The following is an 18,151-nucleotide window of genomic DNA, read 5'->3' on the forward strand; positions in this document are numbered from 1 at the left end:
GAGCATGAAATCCACTCTCGACTACGAGTATATTTCATTGGCCTTGGTGAAGACTTGATGTTTTCATCCCCCAAAAAGTTTTTGATTTGAGTTTCTACTGAAATGAGGCTGCATTTTAATGTTGTGTTTTAATCTTGTTTTTAAGTTGTATTTTAATCAATTGTTTTTATACCTGGTGTTAGCCGCCCTGAGCCCGGTCTTGGCTGGGGAGGGTGGGGTATAAATAAAATTATTATTATTATTATTATTATTATTATTATTATTATTATTATTATTATTGGTATTATTGGTGAGCTGCAGCCCCTGGGCTCTGGTGCGACAGAGACAAGTTCATCCCCAGCTATTCTGCATTTAGGATAGCATTTTTTCCCATTTCCCCCCGCTGCTGCCTGCAACACACGTTTCCATCTGCTGCAGTCCATCCTCCGCCAAAAACTACATTATTCGTTTTGCTGTCCGCGGTGGTAGAATTGCATTATATTGGCGTTGTTTCATTATTACACCCCATTCATTTCAATGCAAACACAGTGGAAATGGGGGGAGGAAACACAGTCACAGAATCTCAGAGTTGGAAGGGACAGCAAGTGTCATCGAGCCCAATGCGAGAATCAGTGCCAAATCAATTCCATATCCAGTGGCGTAGCGTGGGGGGTGCAGGGGGGGCTGGCCGCACCGGGCGCAACATCTGGGGGTTAGGGTTAGGGGGCGCAAATCCACGGGTTAGGGGGGCAAATCCACGGGTTAGGGGGCGCAAATTACTTGCCTTGCCCCGGGTGCTGACAACCCACGCTACGCCACTGTCCATATCGAAGGCTGGAAGTGACAACAGTGGATACCAATTATGTCCAATGGACTGAGTTTGATTCCGCAAATGTATTGTCAATTTCCCCTCCCATTTCCATTGGAAATCTGACATCCTGCTGGGGATATTGGACAGTGAAATCCCAAAGAAAGACTCAACAGTATTTCTATATGTGACTAGAGTGGCGAGGATTCTCTGTACACAGAAATGGAAGCAGGAGAACACCCTCAAAGGGAGGATGGCTGTGAAAACCTTGGAATATGCAGAGATTGCAAAATTGAGAGCGTGGATGAAAGATGCAGATACAGAAGGAAACAGATTTAGAATCTTTCAAAGAACTAGAAAAGCCTTTTCTAGTCTGTATGAAAAGTTGTTTTCCCATATGCGAAGGCCACAGTGGAGTTTGAAGCATTTATTATTATTATTATTATTATTATTATTATTATTATTATTATTATTATATAGAAAACAGCAGAACGTATTAAGAAACAGGTTGGAGAGAATGAAAACCGAACCTTAAAATGTAACTGTATGTAATTTGGGCTATGAATATCGCTGTTGGCTGAGTGAGAACTCACTAGTTTTGTTGAACTGGAATATAATCGTTGAGCAACAAATGTAACTTTCTATATGGAAAAAAGAACAAATTATTATTATAGGGGGGAAAGTAATCTCTGACATCCCTGCTCTTAATCAACCCTATCAATCAAAAGATGATCTACTGTGTTTGCTAGAGTAGATTCAATTCCCTAATTCGCACATTGGAATAGAGAGTATTTCCTTTTCAGCCTTTCCTTTTTTTTTCTTTTTTCTTTTAAAAATTAATTTATTTCGGGAGTTTTACATACATTATATTATCTCCTTCCAATTTTTAAATTTCCCATACAGTTTTTCCTTCCCCTCCCTCCCCCCCCCCCATATCCAGTGGAAGGGTTCAAACAATTATCCTCAGCCACAGGCATAGCGTCATTAGTTTCTACCGAATGTCTTTTGTTCCAGTAGTTTTTATCCATGGAAGATAGGGGTTCCATCTGTTCCTTATCATGGCGGACTTGACCTTCCACATTGTTTCCTGTGACGTGACTGCGACAATGTCCGACTGAATAAGTTCAAGCAAATAACTGTTCCATGCCTATACTGTCCATTTTTCTCTATCTTTCCAACCTAAAGCTATCGTTGCCTTTCCTGCTAATATCATAGCTTTGAAGGTAAGCTGGTTCCCTTTCTCTATAGCCGCGTTTCCAAGTATACCCATTCTCATGAAATCAAAGTCTATTGAAAGCTTCACTTTAAACAGTTCATTAATAACCTTTAGGATTTTACCAGAAGCCTTTCTACTTGGAATAATAGGACTGGAAATGCCCCCAAAAGATGTTAGACTGTTTTTGTATGCCACTACAGCGGCAAGACTTTTAGTAGCCAAAAGCTGGAAATCGCAAGAAATACCAACAATAGAAGAATGGCAGATGAAGATGTTGGACTTTTTGGAGCTGGCTGACCTGACTGGAAGAGGTGATACATGAGGATTGGAAGAAATGTAAAGAATATTTAGCTAAATATAGTGATATAGGATAAACAGAAAATTCTTGGAAACAGTAAATAGGCTTAGGGGTAAAATAAGAATATGTGAGAGTAAATATTAAGGATTAAAATATATTAATTAGGAGAAGAGGTTGGTAAATGAAAGGAATTAATATTACTGTATTAGAAATATTGGAGAACTGTTATATGGGTGATATAATGAAATTCAGTTAGAGGGGATTCGAGGAAGTCAGTAATCAATGTAACAAGAATTAGGTATTTGAAGAAACAATTTTTCTTGGTGTTTAATTTATGTGCTTTTCTTGTGTGTTTTGTTATGTCATTTTTGTGATTAAGGTGGAAAATCAATAAAAAAATTTGGGGAAAAATAAAATAAAATAACCTTTAGGATTTTATTCTGGAATTCCTTTACCTCTGGGCATTCCCAGTACATATGGGGAAACCACCCCTTGGCTAGTTTACAGTGCCAACAGTTAAGAGTTCAATTCTGCTACCATATTAGCTAGCTGGGCCGTTCAGCCATTCCTTATCCTGGCCAGGAGAAGGCAATGAAAGCAGCCTGGAGGGACAAGGGCTGCAGCCTGGACAGAGCCCAACCAGAACGCCCTCTGTGCCAAGGGAGGGAAGACTTGGCAGGGCTGCTAACCATGCCGGCCGTCTGCCCTGCGGAGGCAGCTGCAAATGGGTCCCATCAAGAAAGTGGCTGGAGTCATAGCGATTGCACCCATCAAGGACACATAGCCAAGACGCTCGAGTTCACTGGGATTAAAACAACCGCCTCGCCTGGTCCTCCGTCTTGCAGCAGAGCTTCTCCAGTGTCCCTAGGGGTCAGGGACAATTGTTTGAACCAATTAAAGATCAGATGATTGGTTGCCGGCCGGCCTTTAATACTCATCCCCCGCTGGAACCAAACATTCGTGGCATTTGCCCACATTCATCATCCCTTGTGGCTGCACACTGAGTCTCCCTCCCTCCCCCTGCTACCTGCCTGCACTATGGAAATTATGATTGTAAGCTCCCAGGGGCAGGGGCTTTTTCCTTTTTGTTTAAGAAAGCTCAGTGTGGCGTTGCATACATTGGTAATTAAATCTCAGCCATCACCATGAGTGATGGCTTATGGTCATACAAGAAAGCCCAACAATAATTACAACCGGTCAGGAATCAATTAAAAATAGTAAATTCACATTTCACCAAAGCCACATTGAAGTTATTGCGCATGACAACATTTAGGTGAAATTGATTTGTCTACTACAAAAGAAAACTCAGCCTCAGGCCTGAAAAAAAATGAGGTGACAAAGATTCACAACTAAAGGCTATCACTTCGTTATTGGAACAAAACCACCTCTTTAATATACCGGTAAGTCTTCCCCAATTCCTTCTTACAGCAACATACCGGAAGCAAAATCACATCCAAAGATAAACAAGAATGCTCTCTTTCCATCCCTACCAGTTAAAAAATTCCTGCGTCAATTAACATGTTGGCTAATTGATCCATAAATCAGATCAATTAGCACTTGCAGGCCTGTTTGGAATGCCCCTGATTTTCACATTTTTTCCTCTTTGGCTTGGCCCGTAGCCATGCCCATTCCACAGAGCACCTGACTGTTATTTCAAACTATACCCCCACAGGCACACACACACACTAAAAAAAGGCCAGAGGAATAGATGCTCCAATGCCTAAAAACAAACTCAGTCCAACTTTGCAGACAATTTCCCCAGCTTTGCACAAAATTTCACCGTTCTCCGCAGACTCTGGATTCATTTTGCACACAGTCCGACATGCTCTGCTTCAAGGTGTGCTGTTTTTTTGCCACCCCAAGGCACCTCGTTGAGGTGGGCAGCAGCTCACACTAAAGCTCAAGGCTGCCCTGGAATCAAAAGCCTGAATTGTGCAAGGAAGAAGCTTGCAGCGTGAACGGCACTCCAGACGGCCGAAGGAAGTCAGCAAAAGTCTGGCCAAGATTTGCCTGATCTTACCCTAGGGAGCAGATGGAAATAACCGCCTGCAGAGAGCCATTGCCCGGGCACCTGCCAGAGACATCAGCCTCAAGAGCAGCCACCTCAGAGCTCGATTCTCAGAGCAGGAGCCACCAAGACGGTCAAGAGGACCTCTTTGGCCCAAGGCATGTCTCAACTGCTAGTAGCGGGGCATCTAAACCATGCCAAGGCTACCCTGCAAGATGCCCGGGCAATGCTGGTGGGAAGAGCATCCCCAAACCGCCTCTCTCCATCTCCCATGAACAAAAGGTTGGAGTTTACCTGGACAGGTAGCCCTCCACATAAACCCACGGAAAGGCCAGGAGCAAAGCCGCAGGCTGGAAGACTCGAACCCTGCCCGGCCCAAGGAAGTCCCAGCGCAGAGTGAGGCCTCTCCCGCTCTCTACCCCTGGGGAAACGAGGCAAGGGACCCGTTACCTACCGTCGCCGTTGCCGACGGCCGCCAGCGCTGGATTAAAAGTGGGACAGAGCTGCCCGCCTTCTATACTCTGCGTAACCGAGCTGGATTAAGCGTGGGGAGAGAGGAGTATCTTTTACCCCAGAACTCTGGCAGTTATGAGCCTGCTGCGCTCTGCTCTGCGGGGCCACCTGTTCCCTCTGGCTTCCGTTCAAAGGACACTCCATTCTGCTGCCCGGCGCTCTCTCTCTCCTGCTCAGAGGAGATGGGAATTCAAACAAACAGAAATCAGATGACCCAGCCACCCTTGCTGAACTCCCTGCTCCTTGGGGAGCCTGCCGGAGGGGCTCTGGCCCAGAGGAGAAAGCCCTCCCTTGCCCGCCCGACCCCCAGCAAGACCCAAGCTGGGAGAGAAGGCTTTCTTAGGCAAGGTCTCCTGGGTTTACATGTCCAGGGAGGGCGTCCCATAGTTGCCCGGGGCTGTTTAGCGGCGATGGGGATTAGGCCAGACGCAACGGGCAGAATCTCCTATTGTTTAACCTTTGCCGAGTGCCAAAAGGCTGTTCAGACTAGCAGAGTGCCAGGGCCCTTCCCTGCTCAGGGGGGTTGCCATCTATATTAAGACCAGGAAGGAAATAGGCAGTTTGACTGGGGAAACGGAGGATCAGCTCAGGCGAGGGCAATTCCCACCCTTGTGCGTCACAGGGCATACATTGAAGGCGCCAGGAAGCCCCTGTTGGAACTCTGAACGATTCACTGCTCCGGACTGCCAAGAATTCCCCGCTAGGTGGGGTTGCCCAAGCTCTGACCCGAGGCCTCCAGGTTTGCCTGGTCGCCTCCAGGTGGCAGGTGGCAGGTTGGAATCTCCAGGTGGACAAGTGCACCTTTAATAATAATCACAGTGGGAGCGCAGCTGTTCAAGGTGTTAACCAGCCAGAGGTGGCTGAAAGGCGGAGGAAAAGAAAGTTTTCTGAGCCCTTTTTCAGCAGTTCTGTTATGGACAGAAGAGAGTTTCTCAAAAAATTATCTAGAAGATTGTGCGTCCATCTTGCAAGTGTTCAGCCCATTAGAAGCTGGCTGAAAGTTATATGAAATATACTCGGAGTCGAGAGTGGATTTCATGCTCCTTATTCAGCTCATAGTGGTGAGGAGGAATGGAAGTTCCCCCAGAATGTCAGCTTTATATACATTATTTACACAAGGGGCCCCACATGATTGGCTAATTCCGGGATTCACCTGTAGGCCAATCAGGTTGTGGATTCACTTCCACCTGGAGCTGGATTGGGTGGCTCCTGTGGACCAATCAGACTGCTGCATTCTGGACCCTATTGGTCTAGGACCAATCAGACTGCTGCATTCTGAAGCCTATTGTTTGAGGACCAATCAGACTGCTGCCTTTTGGATCCTATTCAACTCAGTAATTACATTATAGCACAGACATTCTGGAGGGGGCAGGATCCTCTGCTCCCCTCCCAATTAACCTCTGTCTCCAGGGCGAGTGACATGACCAGGGGGTCACCTCTAGGTCTCAGGTCTGGGCCTTGACATTTCATGGACTGGGATGCTTCTGACCTGGCATGAGACAACCAGCCCATCGTTCCAGTAGCAAAGGCATAGCTGTTGCCCTGATAATGGCAGGTACACATCACTTCTCTGTTAAGAGTCCCTCCATGGATTGGCCAATCTGGAAGCATGGTCAGAAAAGTGATTTTAATACTATTTCCCCAGATGCTGGTAGGAAACCCACAAGCAGGATTTGAACACGCTTCCTTCCTGCCATTTCCAACAACAGGCATTCACAAGTGCTGTACACAAAAATTTGCCCTTCTTCCCTTGTGGGGTGTCCAAGAGCCCATATAGAGTCCTTACGTGGATTCCCTATTGGTAGGAGCAAATAACAGAGGCCAACCAGAGAATATTGAGAAGCAAAGCAGCTAGTAAGCCTGATCTTTATTGATCTGTTGCAACAGGGTGCTCCCCTCACACGCAGGAGGGAGAAGGAACCCAGAACCAAGGTGTGCCTGCCCTTATCTAGACATTTTAAATTCCCTGCCCTGGAGCTCAAGACCACCCCTCCATACATCATACATACATGACAGAAGGGGTGTAACCCAAGACCACATACATCATAACACAGAAAAGGCGGTCTACAGCAGAAATCTGAGTGCGTTGTTTATCTCATCTGACAGGTTACCTGTTAATGCTCACTTGATTGGATACCCTGGGGAGCCTGGCCAGTCTTTTGTAATGACAAATACTTGGTTCCTGAGCCAGGTCACAGGCTCATCCTATTCAAACACAGACAGACATGCCCTTAAGACAGGATTTGTGAAGGGAAAGACAATGGGGAGGCTTTTCCATTTTCCTACTGTGGGAGGGAGTTCCATAGCTTAGCTATGCCCCATCCTTTCTTGTTTGTTTGTCCTGAACCTATCACCCCACCCTAGGCAGCCTCTCTCTCTCTTTCCCCTGCAGAAGAGTGGCAGTTAGCGCCTGCCCGGGAAGGAACTCCTCCTTGTTTGCAAAATGTCAGGCATGGCATCTTTTCGCTGCTCTTGGCACAAATGCGGAGGACCAAAATAATTCTGGAAAGGACCCAGGGCCTGGGGCAGGGGAGGCTAAGAGGGTCTCTCTCTAGCAGGGTCCAGTTCGGGAAAGAATCACTCTTAGTCACCGTGACGGAAAGCAGGAGGAAAGTGCTTTGCCCTTTCGGGCAAGCAAACAGCTTCTTGAGCCCAGCGCCACAATCCCCAGGCAAGGGGGCTGCTGATCAGTAGTGAATGCATCCAAAGTCCCTCTCTTTTCCATCCTAAGTGGAGCAGACACCGGTGAGGTATATGGAGAGCAATGGATGCATCTAAGTAAAAAACCAAGTGAGCTTGCGGGTCCCAGATACGCCTGCAAATACTTGCCCATTCCCCTGAGCGCACGCATTCAGCTGGGCGAGGCAAGGGCCCAGAGATCCCATCCTGTCAGGCTGCCAGCTCCGGCCTAATTAAAACAAGTCATCCATCCGCTTCCTTTGCTCTCGTGCCGGGAGTCAGATTCTCGCAGTCAACAAGCGTGCCAAGGATCAGAGGCTGCGAAGGGCTTGAATGAGCTGCTTAGCCAGACCCAAATGTGCAAGTGATACAAGCATCTGCCAGGGGCAGGGGGGAAGCAATGGGGGGTTTGGGCAGGGGGGTGGGGTGGGCATGGATAAAATCAGGGCAGGATCCAAGAAACCACGGCCCGGGATCTTCTGAATGGTGCAAAAGCTGGTGGGGCGCCGCTCCCAAAGAGAAGTGTGCAGGCAACATCCGGATGAGAAGTGGTGCTTTTAAACCGGGGGACAAGCGTACTGTTCCGTGCACACAGCTCACCGTTTCGTCAAGTGGCAGGGAGTTCCAGAAGCAGCTGCTGAAGAGTTTGCTTTTCTATCCGGAGGAGAGCACTTGAGGCCCTGTGGCATTTTTTGGGCTTTGCAGATATAGATGGTGCACATAGAGAAAATATAGGAACCGATGAAGATCCGATTGGATCAGGCCAGTGGCCCATCTAGTCCAGCAGCCAGTAGGCTTGGTCTTTATTGAAGACAGTCGAGACAGGACTCTCACCTGCCACCAGGTGGAACAAGATGGAAGCCCCGAACAAAAGAGCCCCCAAACTTTTATTAGCTGCTAATCCGCATGTTACATCCCCCCCCCCCCCGCAACTACATCACTCATACATCACGGTTACATCATGAAAGGGGAGGTCTGCTGGCCGTAATCTGAGCATCCTGGACCCTGCCCCATGGTTCCCCTTGCCCTCCACCAAACACCTATCAAGTGTAACAAAAGAGATATTTAAATGTTCCTGTTTCCCAGGCAAGTTAATCACACCCTTTTGTCTTCATCTGGATTTGTTATTTCTGGAATGGCACTCAGGTAGCAGGATGCCAGGGATTATCCCTCAGGCAGAGGGGCTGCTGAGTAGCTGAGCTCACATGTCTATATGAATTTCTGAAGTTTTCCCAGTGAGCCAGTACATAGGTACATTGATCAGTGAATTCTTACATTTGGTATCGTGCAGCAGAGGCCCTTTGAATAGATAGGAAGAAACTGTGATGAAGCATTTTGTGGGGACAAGTCACAAAAGTGATTGTGCTGATTTTGGCAGTGGGCTGCATGCGCATGATATCTGCTGGAGGGGCAACCCCCCCCCAACCTATGCATAAATTCCTGCAACAGGATTAAATAAGGAGGGAGGGGGAGAACGATGTCTGCCAGTTTGAGCTCCTTGGAGAGGGGGGGAAATTGGGATATAAATGCAATAAATAAATTAAATCCACAGCTGGGCAGCATGCAATTGCGTGTTGGGTTCCACGCCGCCCCCCCCCATCAGGATAAATCAGAATTAAATGGAGGGGATGTGCGGACTGCCACTTCGAAGAGGACCGCATGGGATGCACTGCCTCCCCTTTTAACAGCTGTGAATCCACTGCCCCAGCCCCCCAACCTGCTGCATATTCAGCCTGGTGTTGCCCCAGCCACTTAAGGAAACTGGCCCCCCTCCAGGGAGCTATTCTCTCCTTAGCAGCCAGAGCTGAAGAGCTCATTGCCTGCTCTGCCTGCATCTCACGCCCCCCCTCCAGCAAGCTAAGAAAGGAGCAGTGATTCATACATTGTTGTCCGCAGCATAGCAGCGAGTTAGCACCCCGCGACTATGCCATTCACCTCATTAGCCTTCATCAGCCTCCGCCATGGGCTGGCCAAACAATCAACGGCACAGGAGCGATTGTCTCATTAGCAATGGCTTTTGCAAGGCCTCAGAGGCCGGGCCAACGGAAGGAGGTGCCGTTACAGCACTTAGAAGGCAGCCGGGCTGGTTGCTGCCCAAGGCAGAAAACGAAAAAACCCACAAAGGTTTTGCTCTGCACTAAAGAAGCACATCTATTTATTAATTGCTCTCGTTAATTTGATTGCCGCCGTTCACGCAGCATCAAAACACAATGCTAAGAGCAATTTAAAGCAGCTTACAAGGTGGATTGCAAAAAAAACGTAAGCCTCAAGTGTTGAAATTCAGCTTAAATTGGTGTGCCTTGAGCAATCTCCCGAAACTTTACAAGGAAGGTGCCAGGTGCTTCTGCTGGAGGGAGTTCCAGTGGTGTAGTGTACGAGGAGGGGTGGGCGAGAGGGGCAGTCGCCCCGGGTGCATTTTTTCTGGGGGTGGGGTGCAAATTTTCATCCAGGAAATTGATGGCCCTGCCATTAAGGCTGGAGCAGACAGGTGGACTTGGCTAGGACTGAACTGGGCTTACTGGTGGCCAGAGGTGAGGAAGACCCGAAGGGATGTCCCTGTTAGAATTCTGTACCATGACATCTGTATGGTTGTTGCAGTTACACTGATGACTGCAATACAGATCATGAATTGGGGGAGGATGTTAGAATTCCTGCTCCATGGTTGCAGTCATGGGATTGTTGTCTATCACATGACGGTGTATGTTTTGACTCCACAGAGTGGGAAGTGAAGGAGACAGGATGTTTGTGTTACTGTGTTCCACGAAGTGGGACTATTGTCCTTTGTTCTTTTTCTCTTTTCTGTCTGATGCTAGAGAGAGAGGGAGCCATGTTGCAGCGCTCCATGTGTGTTTATATGTAAATAAAGTAGATTAGCCAAAATGCTGAGTTGCTGAGGTCTGTTATGCAAACTGCGAACACTCTGTGGATCCCTGTGTGCTGATGTCGGTTGGCATCGTTCGCTGTGATGTTCAGGCAGAAGAAAAGCTTTTGAATCTCCCAAACGAACGACCAGGCGGGAGAGAACATGCCAGTTGAGCATGTGTCTCTGCCAGAGTCCTACTCGAGTGTAGGCTGAACTCCTGACAGTCCCCTCCCCAAGCCGCACCAGGCAAGGCCAGACAGGATGGGCGGGGGGCTCCTTGTGTGGCAGAGCTCCATGCCTAGGCCCAGATCCAGCGGGCAGGAGGGACAAGAGTGAGGAGAGGAGAGGAGCTTCTGCACGCAAAGCTGGAGGGCTTGCTCAGAGCAGCTGGTGTGCAGAGATAATAACGCCGGACCCCCTCTTGCCGCGCCACTGTGCTTTGAATTCTTTAAACCTGCTTAAAGTGGCACGATCCTGCTTTCAATGCATAGTGAAGATCAGGGCCTCAATCTCTTAAGAACCACGAGGGCTTGCAAAGCCCACTTTCGTTGTCCCGCCGTTAATCCCTGTACAACAATGAGTAAACAAAATTTTGTGTTGCAAAATATGAGTCAGCAATATCAAAAGCAACACAATGACCAGAAACAAGGACAATGTGAAAAACTTTATGGAATAATTCAAAACATCAAAATTAACAAGCTGAAGTCTCTGAAAGTCTCTAGAAGTCCATAAATGAATCACGGTGCCAGACTTTACCCGGCAGAGAGCAAGCTGTGAAGCTTTGTATAATCAGCAAATGTCCAGTTCTGATGTCCAACTCTGAACTCTGCTGAACAGTGTTTCCGGATAGCAACTACTGTTTTGTTGAATTCTTCATCAGCCAATTAGTTCAACACTCGTAAGTAGAAAGATATGTAATTTCTTCATTAACCAATCTTTTTCCCGAATAGATATACATGAGAATGAAAAATACTCTGGAACAGTGTTCATGCAATTATGTAGTGACTATATGTATATTATATCTATCCGGAAGTAGTTGCTATCCGGAAACACTGTTCAGCGGAGTTCAGTCTGGCATCGTGATTCCTTTAAGGACTTTCAGAGACTTCAGTTTATTAGTTTTTATGTTTTGAATTATTCCATAAAGTTTTTCACATTGTAATTGTTTCTGGCCACCGTGTTGGTTTAGATATTGCTGATTAATCCCTGCACGACAGAAATAGAATATAAAAATCTGTTCTTTGGGGAAAGCGGGTCTGTTGAGCAAGACCTGGCCATCAGCTCAAACTACGCGACTTGAATTTGCTGGGATGTGATTGAATATCAGCCGAAAACAGCAACGGCCTGGAAGCACCCTGCGAGGCTTGCAGCACTCAAAAGATGTTTTGATATAGAAGACGGATCCAAAAGGCACACACACACCCGGGCTGACTTTTGGAGCATGGCTGGGGTCAGTGTGTGTGTGTGTTTGTTCTGTTCCAGGCTGGAGAAAACAAGCACACCCACCGGGTAGTTTTTGGCTCTGTGGACACAGCCCAGAGGCTCGAGCCAGTGCACAGTGTCCTGGGAGAGTTGGCCAGCGGTCAAGCATGCCTGTTCCCCTGGCTACAGTGCCGTCACAGCCTCAAGCAGGAGACACTTTAACCTTTCTGCTCTTTCCATGGGTCTGAGAAAGTTGGTCGGGCAGTCAGGCCCGTCCCCTTCTCAGGGAAACTCTATCCCCAGGCTAATTCGAGCCACTCAGCAGGGCAGCTGGCTTACAGGAGTTGGAACAGGGTGGAGAACCCTTACCTGAATATCCCAGCCCCTGCTCCGTAACTGGAGAGCCTGGAAAATCCGGGGAGAACAAGTCTGTGATGTAGTCAACAGCTTCTCAAAGCCTTCCATCAGCACTGGGAACTTCCTGGGTGGGTGATTGGGAAACGATCAGGAACACACTTTGACAACTCTTAAAGAGGGTGGGGGGACAAGTCTATAACCCTGGGCCTGAGCAACGATGCTCATATTGCCCCTTTGAAGGGGTACCAGAGAAAATGCCAATTGCAGCCAACGCAATCACGGGTTACAGAATCATAGCTGGAAGGGACACCTAGGGTCATCTAGCCTGACCCCCTGCAGTGCAGGAATTGTGCCTATGATTGGGGGTCATCCAACATCTGTGCAAAAATCTCCAGTGAAGGCGAGTCCTTTCACCAGTCTTGAAAGACCTACGTTGGCTTCCAGTATGTTTCAGGGCACGTATGTTTCAGAAGCCCTAAATGGCCTCGGTCCTGTATACCTGAAGGAGCATCTCCACCCCCATCGTTCTACCCGGACACTGAGGTCCAGCGCCAAGGGCCTTCTGGCGGTTCCCTCACTGCGAGAAGCCAAGTTACAGGGAACCAGGCAGAGGGCCTTCTCGGTAGTGGCGCCCGCCCTGTGGAACACCCTCCCTTCCAGATGTCAAAGCGATCAACAATTACCTGACATTCAGAAGACATCTTAAGGCAGCCCTGTTTAGGGAAGCTTTTAGTGTTTGACGGACTATTGTATTTTAATATTTTGCTGGAAGCCGCCCAGAGTGGGCTGGGTATAAATAAAAATTATTATTATTATTATTCCAAAGGAGCCTATTCCACGGTCAAACAGCTTAGTGCAAGTTCTTCCTAGTTGAGTTGGAATCTCCTTTGTCGTTTGAATCCATTGGTTTGGGCCTTACCCTCTGGAGAAGGAGGGTTGCTCCACCTTCCATGTCTTCATAAGACAGCTGTCATATCACCTCTTGGCCTCCTCTTTTCCAGGCTGAACATACCCAGCTCCTTCAACTGTTCCTCATAAGGCTTGGTTTCCAGAGCCTTTTTCATCTTGGTCACCCTCCTCTGCACACCTCCCAGCATGTCAATATTCCTCTTAAATTGTGGTGCCCAGAACTGGATACAGGACTTCTGGGGGGGCGGGTCTGACCAAGGCTGAATAGAGCAGTACTCTTGCTTTTCTTGATCTGGACACTGGATGTAGCCTAGAACAGCTGTCCATGGAGGCGCAGGTCAATTCTGTATCCAGGGCAGCTGTCTACCAACTCCACCTGGTACGCAGGCTGAGACCCTACCTGCCCGCTGACTGTCTGGCCAGAGTGGTGCATGCTCTAGTTATCTCCCGCTTGGACTACTGCAATGCGCTCTACGTGGGGCTACCTTTGAAGGTGACTCGGAAACTACAGCTAATCCAGAATGCGGCAGCTAGACTGGTGACTGGGGGCGGCCGCCGAGACCACATAACACCGGTCTTGAAAGACCTACATTGGCTCCCAGTACGTTTCCGAGCACAATTCAAAGTGCTGGTGTTGACCTTTAAAGCCCTAAACGGCCTCAGTCCAGTATACCTGAAGGAGCGTCTCCACCCCCATCGTTCTGCCCGTACACTGAGGTCCAGCGCCGAGGGCCTTCTGGCGGTTCCCTCATTGCGAGAAGCGAAGCTACAGGGAACCAGGCAGAAGGCCTTTTCGGTGGTGGCGCCTGCCCTGTGGAATGCCCTCCCATCGGATGTCAAGGTGATGGACAACTACCTGACATTCAGAAGACATCTTAAGGCGGCCCTATTCAGGGAAGCTTTTAATGTATGATAATTTAGTGTTTTTCGGTTTCTGTGGAAGCCGCCCAGAGTGGCTGGGGAAACCCAGCCAGATGGGCGGGGTACAAATAATAAATTATTATTATTATTATTATTATTATTATGCTGTTCTGCATTTGATGTATGGGCAGAATGTAGACTGTTAGCTTAGACAGAGTCAGACCATGCATCTATGTAGCTCTAATGTCTACACTACCAGCAGCTCTCCAACATGTCAGACAGGGAATCTTCCCCAGCCCTTCCTGCAAAGGCTGGAGCCATTTCCATGCAAATGTGGAGCTTATTGGGTTGTTTTTATTTTGATTATGCATTTTGTGGTTTTATATTTTTATTTGGTGAGCCGCCCTGAGACCTGCGGGTAAAGGGCGGTATATAAATTCCATTAATAATGCAACACACCATAGTCCTTCCCCAAATATTAAGTGCGGGGAGCACCCACTTATAAGCAGACACAGGCTGGAGAAGGAACCCACCTGCCTGTTTTCCTAATGTGGAAGCAGAATGTATGCTTCTGCGCCCTGCAGGGATCTGGGCCTGTCACAGGAGACATGAGCTTGCTTCTGTCTTAAGGAAACATCTCTCTTTAGAGTGTAACAGGATCAACACGAAGGTGGGAGGAAAAGTGAAGTATGGAATGTTTGAGGGATCTGGACCAGAAATGTTTGCATATCCCCCCCCCTGCAAACTACAGTAGTTTCTTCTGGATTCTTATTAACCACATTGTGATAACTTTAAAAACTGTGTAGGGTGTTTTGATTACGTACAGAGGGTATCAATCAGCTGAGAAGTCTGGCTCATGAGTCTTCTGCATTGCAATTGCCTTGTCTTAATAAACAAGAGTCTTGAACAGACTTTATTCCAACCATGTTGTGAAAGCTGTTTTTCTTCCACACTAATATCAGTGATGAAAATTACATAATTCTATTTCTTTTAACGATAGCTCCTGCCCACACGGAACAGTATTGACCCATGCAACTGTATTTAGACTATGGACAAAAAACAGGCAACTGCTTGCTTGGGTGTAGTGTGGAAGGGCCCAAATTTGAGCAATAAGCTAAATGCTTTGCATGCAGGGCACCCCAGTTGCAAATTCCCTTTTTTAAAAAAGGGGCTGCTGGTAGTAGTTAAAAAAGATTCCTGCCTTTGCCTTTGAGATACGCCACAAGTGGATTACAAGGGCTAACTTAGCTTCATGTTTGCACATTCCAGCTCTGGGAAAAAGATGCTGGATGTCCACCACACCCTGGCAGCTCCCCACCAAACAGCCTTAGCTCAATGTCAAAATGAAAACCTATTGCCCTGAATCTGCCTGTAGTCTCTACTGATGGTCTTTACTGAAAGTCAGCTGGCATCCAGATCATGGGGGCTTCTGCTAGGCAAGTCAGCGGTCCCAGAAGCATTTGTAAGTGACAGCACAGATCTACCTTTAAATTTGAGGTCCAGTGCCGAGGGCTTTCTGGCGGTTCCCTCATTGCGAGAAGTGAGGTTACAGGGGAAGCAGGCAGAGGGCCTTCTCAGTGGTGGCACCCGCCCTGTGGAACGCCCTCCCATTAGATGTCAAGGAAATAAACAACTATCTGACTTTTAGAAGACATCTGAAGGCAGCCCTGTTTAGGGAAGCTTTTAATGTTTAACAGACTATTGTATTTTAGTGTTTTGCTGGAAGCCGCCCAAGTGTGGCTGGGGAAACCCAGCCAGATGGGCGGGGTATAAATATTATTATTATTATGAAACTGAAGTTCAGAGCGTTACTCCCAACTGCAACAAACCAGAAGCAAAAGGCTACTTTTCACTACTCTTAAGGGACCAAGACGAACAGAAATTTCATGACAATTGGAAGAAATATTTAATGTATATGGAATCTAAATCTCAGGTGACACTGGCGGGGTTGAAATAACTCTAACAGCGGGAAAGGCCTATGTAAAAGAGTTAAAAAGTACGCGACTATAGAATTTATTTGATACTTACCAAAGGAGTGGAGGGAAGTCCAAGGCTCAGTTGAGACTAACTCAGTTATATATTTTATTTATGATTTGTGAAGTGGATATAATTTGTATAAGGTATGTGGTGGATTTTTTGTTTATGTTTTTCCTGTATATATGTGCAAATATGAATAAAAAATTATGGGGGGGGGGGAAGGCTACTTTTGACTACTAGCCCAGTCCTGGGATCCTCATGGGTGTTGCAAAGCCAGACCTATTGGGCCCACCTAGCCCACTGGCACGCACTGGCAGCAGATCTCCAGGTTTTCAGGCAGATTTTCCCAGCCTTACCTGGCACTGCTGGACATTGAACTTGGGACGTTCTGAATGTAAAGTTGCAAATCTTCATGACTGAAACCAAGTTGTTGGAATTTATCCATGAAACTACAGTGGTACCTCGGGTTACATATGCTTCAGGTTACAGACTCCGCTAACCCAGAAATAGTACCTCGAGTTAAGAACTTTACTTCAGGATGAGAACAGAAATCGTGCGGCAGCAGCGGGAGGCCCCATTAGCTAAAGTGGTGCTTCAGGTTAAGAGCAGTTTCAGGTTAAGAACGGACCTCTGGAACGAATTAAGTACTTAACCTGAGGTACCACTGTACAGTGGTGCCTCGCAAGACGAAAAGAATCCGTTCTGTGATTCTCTTCGTCTAGCGTTTTTTTCGTCTTGCGAAGCAAGCCCATTGACGGATTAGCACATTAGCGCTATTAGCGGCTTATCTACTGATCGGATCAGCTGATAAGCGGCTTAGCGGCTTAGAAAAAGGGGGGGGGGAGGGAAAAAAACCAGCAGGAACTCGCAAGACATTGTCGTCTTGCAAAGCAAGCCCATAGGAAATTCGTTTTGCGAAGCACCTCCAAAATGGAAAACTCTTATCGAGTTTTCCGTCTTGCGAGGCATTCGTCTTGCAGGGCACCACTGTATAGGTGAAAGCAGGGAGGGAAGCACTGATTCTTGTTACATCATTATCCCAAAGGAGGCAAGTAGGGACAGGCTGGGGCTGCCCTGACAGAACCTCATGTGGGGGCATCCCCACGACCCAACTCAAGCGATCCAAACCTGAGCTCTGGCCGAGGAGACAAAGAGCAGAGGCAACATTAACCAGCCTTGTCAGCAGCTGCAAGGAAGGTGCAAGCCCAGCGTCTGGGAAGGTGGTCAACAGCATGCATCCAATTTGGATCCTAAAATAGCACTTCTATCATACAGCTCAGAAGCCGCTCAACAGCTTTCCTACAAGGATCTCGTTACTCACCTGATGGCTGCAGCACGGCTTACCATTGCAATGCATTGGATGTCTCTCATCACAGACCTGCTTGAGATCTGGATCGCAGAACTCTGGGAATTAAAATTAATGGACAAACTAACAACCCCTGTGCAAAGGAGCCAAATGACAAGAAAACCACCCATTTTCAAACAACCTGGCAGGGTTTTGTTACATTTATTACATATACAACATCAAAGCAACATTGTTCTATGGTCATGGTACACACGTCAACCTTTGTTTAAAAGCTAAAATCACTGGAAAGCTAAATGTAATTAAAAGAGAAATGTGGTGCTTCTGGCTGAATGCCGATTCTTGCTTCCTGTATAGGGATGTGAAAATAATAGCACAAAATGGGGATGGGGAGGAGAAAGAGCATGCAGCCATCTCCACCGCAGCTCAAAGAAAAAGAAAGCCTGCCCCCCCTCCCCTTGACTGTACTCAGTTCCCCATGCTGTGGTACAGGTTCCCAACCAGAGCCAGCGATTAAGGCAGGAGGGTCCAGTCCAGGAAACAAGGCCACACAAGAACAAGGAAGTTCTGCACAGCAACTCAAGTCCTAGAGGGTATGTGCAAAATGTTTTGAGGGTTGGGTTTCAGTTATGGAGAGAAACTGAAAAATGACACTTTCCCCCCCCCCCCTAGGCTTAGCAGGAAAAGCACTCCCAGTAGTAACGTTTTATATTGCTTAAGTATAATAGTTTATTGATAAACAAGTCAATAAAATACAAAAGGGAAAAAACCACTATACTAAGAAGGGGAAAAAAGCACCCCTTGTCTTTTCTTTCTTGGTTACGCATCAGCGTTGAAACCTTTTGGAAAAGTTTGGAGAGTGGGGCACGGTCAGGGGCTGGTCGCTGGCCTTGATCTCCACTGGCTGGTACCTGTGGATGGGGTTGGCTTTATGTACCTGGGAAGGAAAAGAAGGAGG

At 47.4% G+C, this 18,151-nt stretch overlaps 2 protein-coding genes across 11 annotated transcripts in view; both read right to left on the reverse strand.

The window, feature by feature from the left end:
* MYLK2 (myosin light chain kinase 2) overlaps positions 1 to 4,995 on the reverse strand; it is a 46,470-nt gene extending 41,475 nt beyond the window's left edge. For 2 of the 7 annotated variants that reach the window (XR_014527164.1, XR_014527166.1), the window contains exon 1: positions 4,764 to 4,988. Coding sequence is in view for 1 of the 7 variants with exons in the window: in XM_083507460.1 (XP_083363586.1) it covers positions 4,604 to 4,625 (22 nt within the window). In the remaining 6 variants the exon portion in view is untranslated. Of the gene's footprint in view, positions 1 to 4,603 lie in introns of all 7 variants that reach the window. The other 5 variants (XR_014527167.1, XM_083507460.1, XR_014527165.1 and 2 more) reach the window with 4 other exon arrangements.
* Positions 4,996 to 17,856: 12,861 nt separating this feature from the next.
* TPX2 (TPX2 microtubule nucleation factor) overlaps positions 17,857 to 18,151 on the reverse strand; it is a 29,524-nt gene continuing 29,229 nt past the window's right edge. For all 4 annotated transcript variants that reach the window (XM_083507415.1, XM_083507417.1, XM_083507416.1 and 1 more), the window contains exon 16: positions 17,857 to 18,130. In XM_083507415.1, the coding sequence (XP_083363541.1) occupies positions 18,020 to 18,130 (111 nt within the window). In that variant the 3' untranslated portion in view covers positions 17,857 to 18,019. The remainder of the gene's footprint in view (positions 18,131 to 18,151) is intronic.

Source organism: Podarcis liolepis (genome assembly GCF_965112155.1).
Source record: "Podarcis liolepis genome assembly, chromosome: 6".
In the NCBI taxonomy this organism is placed as follows: Eukaryota; Metazoa; Chordata; class Lepidosauria; order Squamata; family Lacertidae; genus Podarcis; species Podarcis liolepis.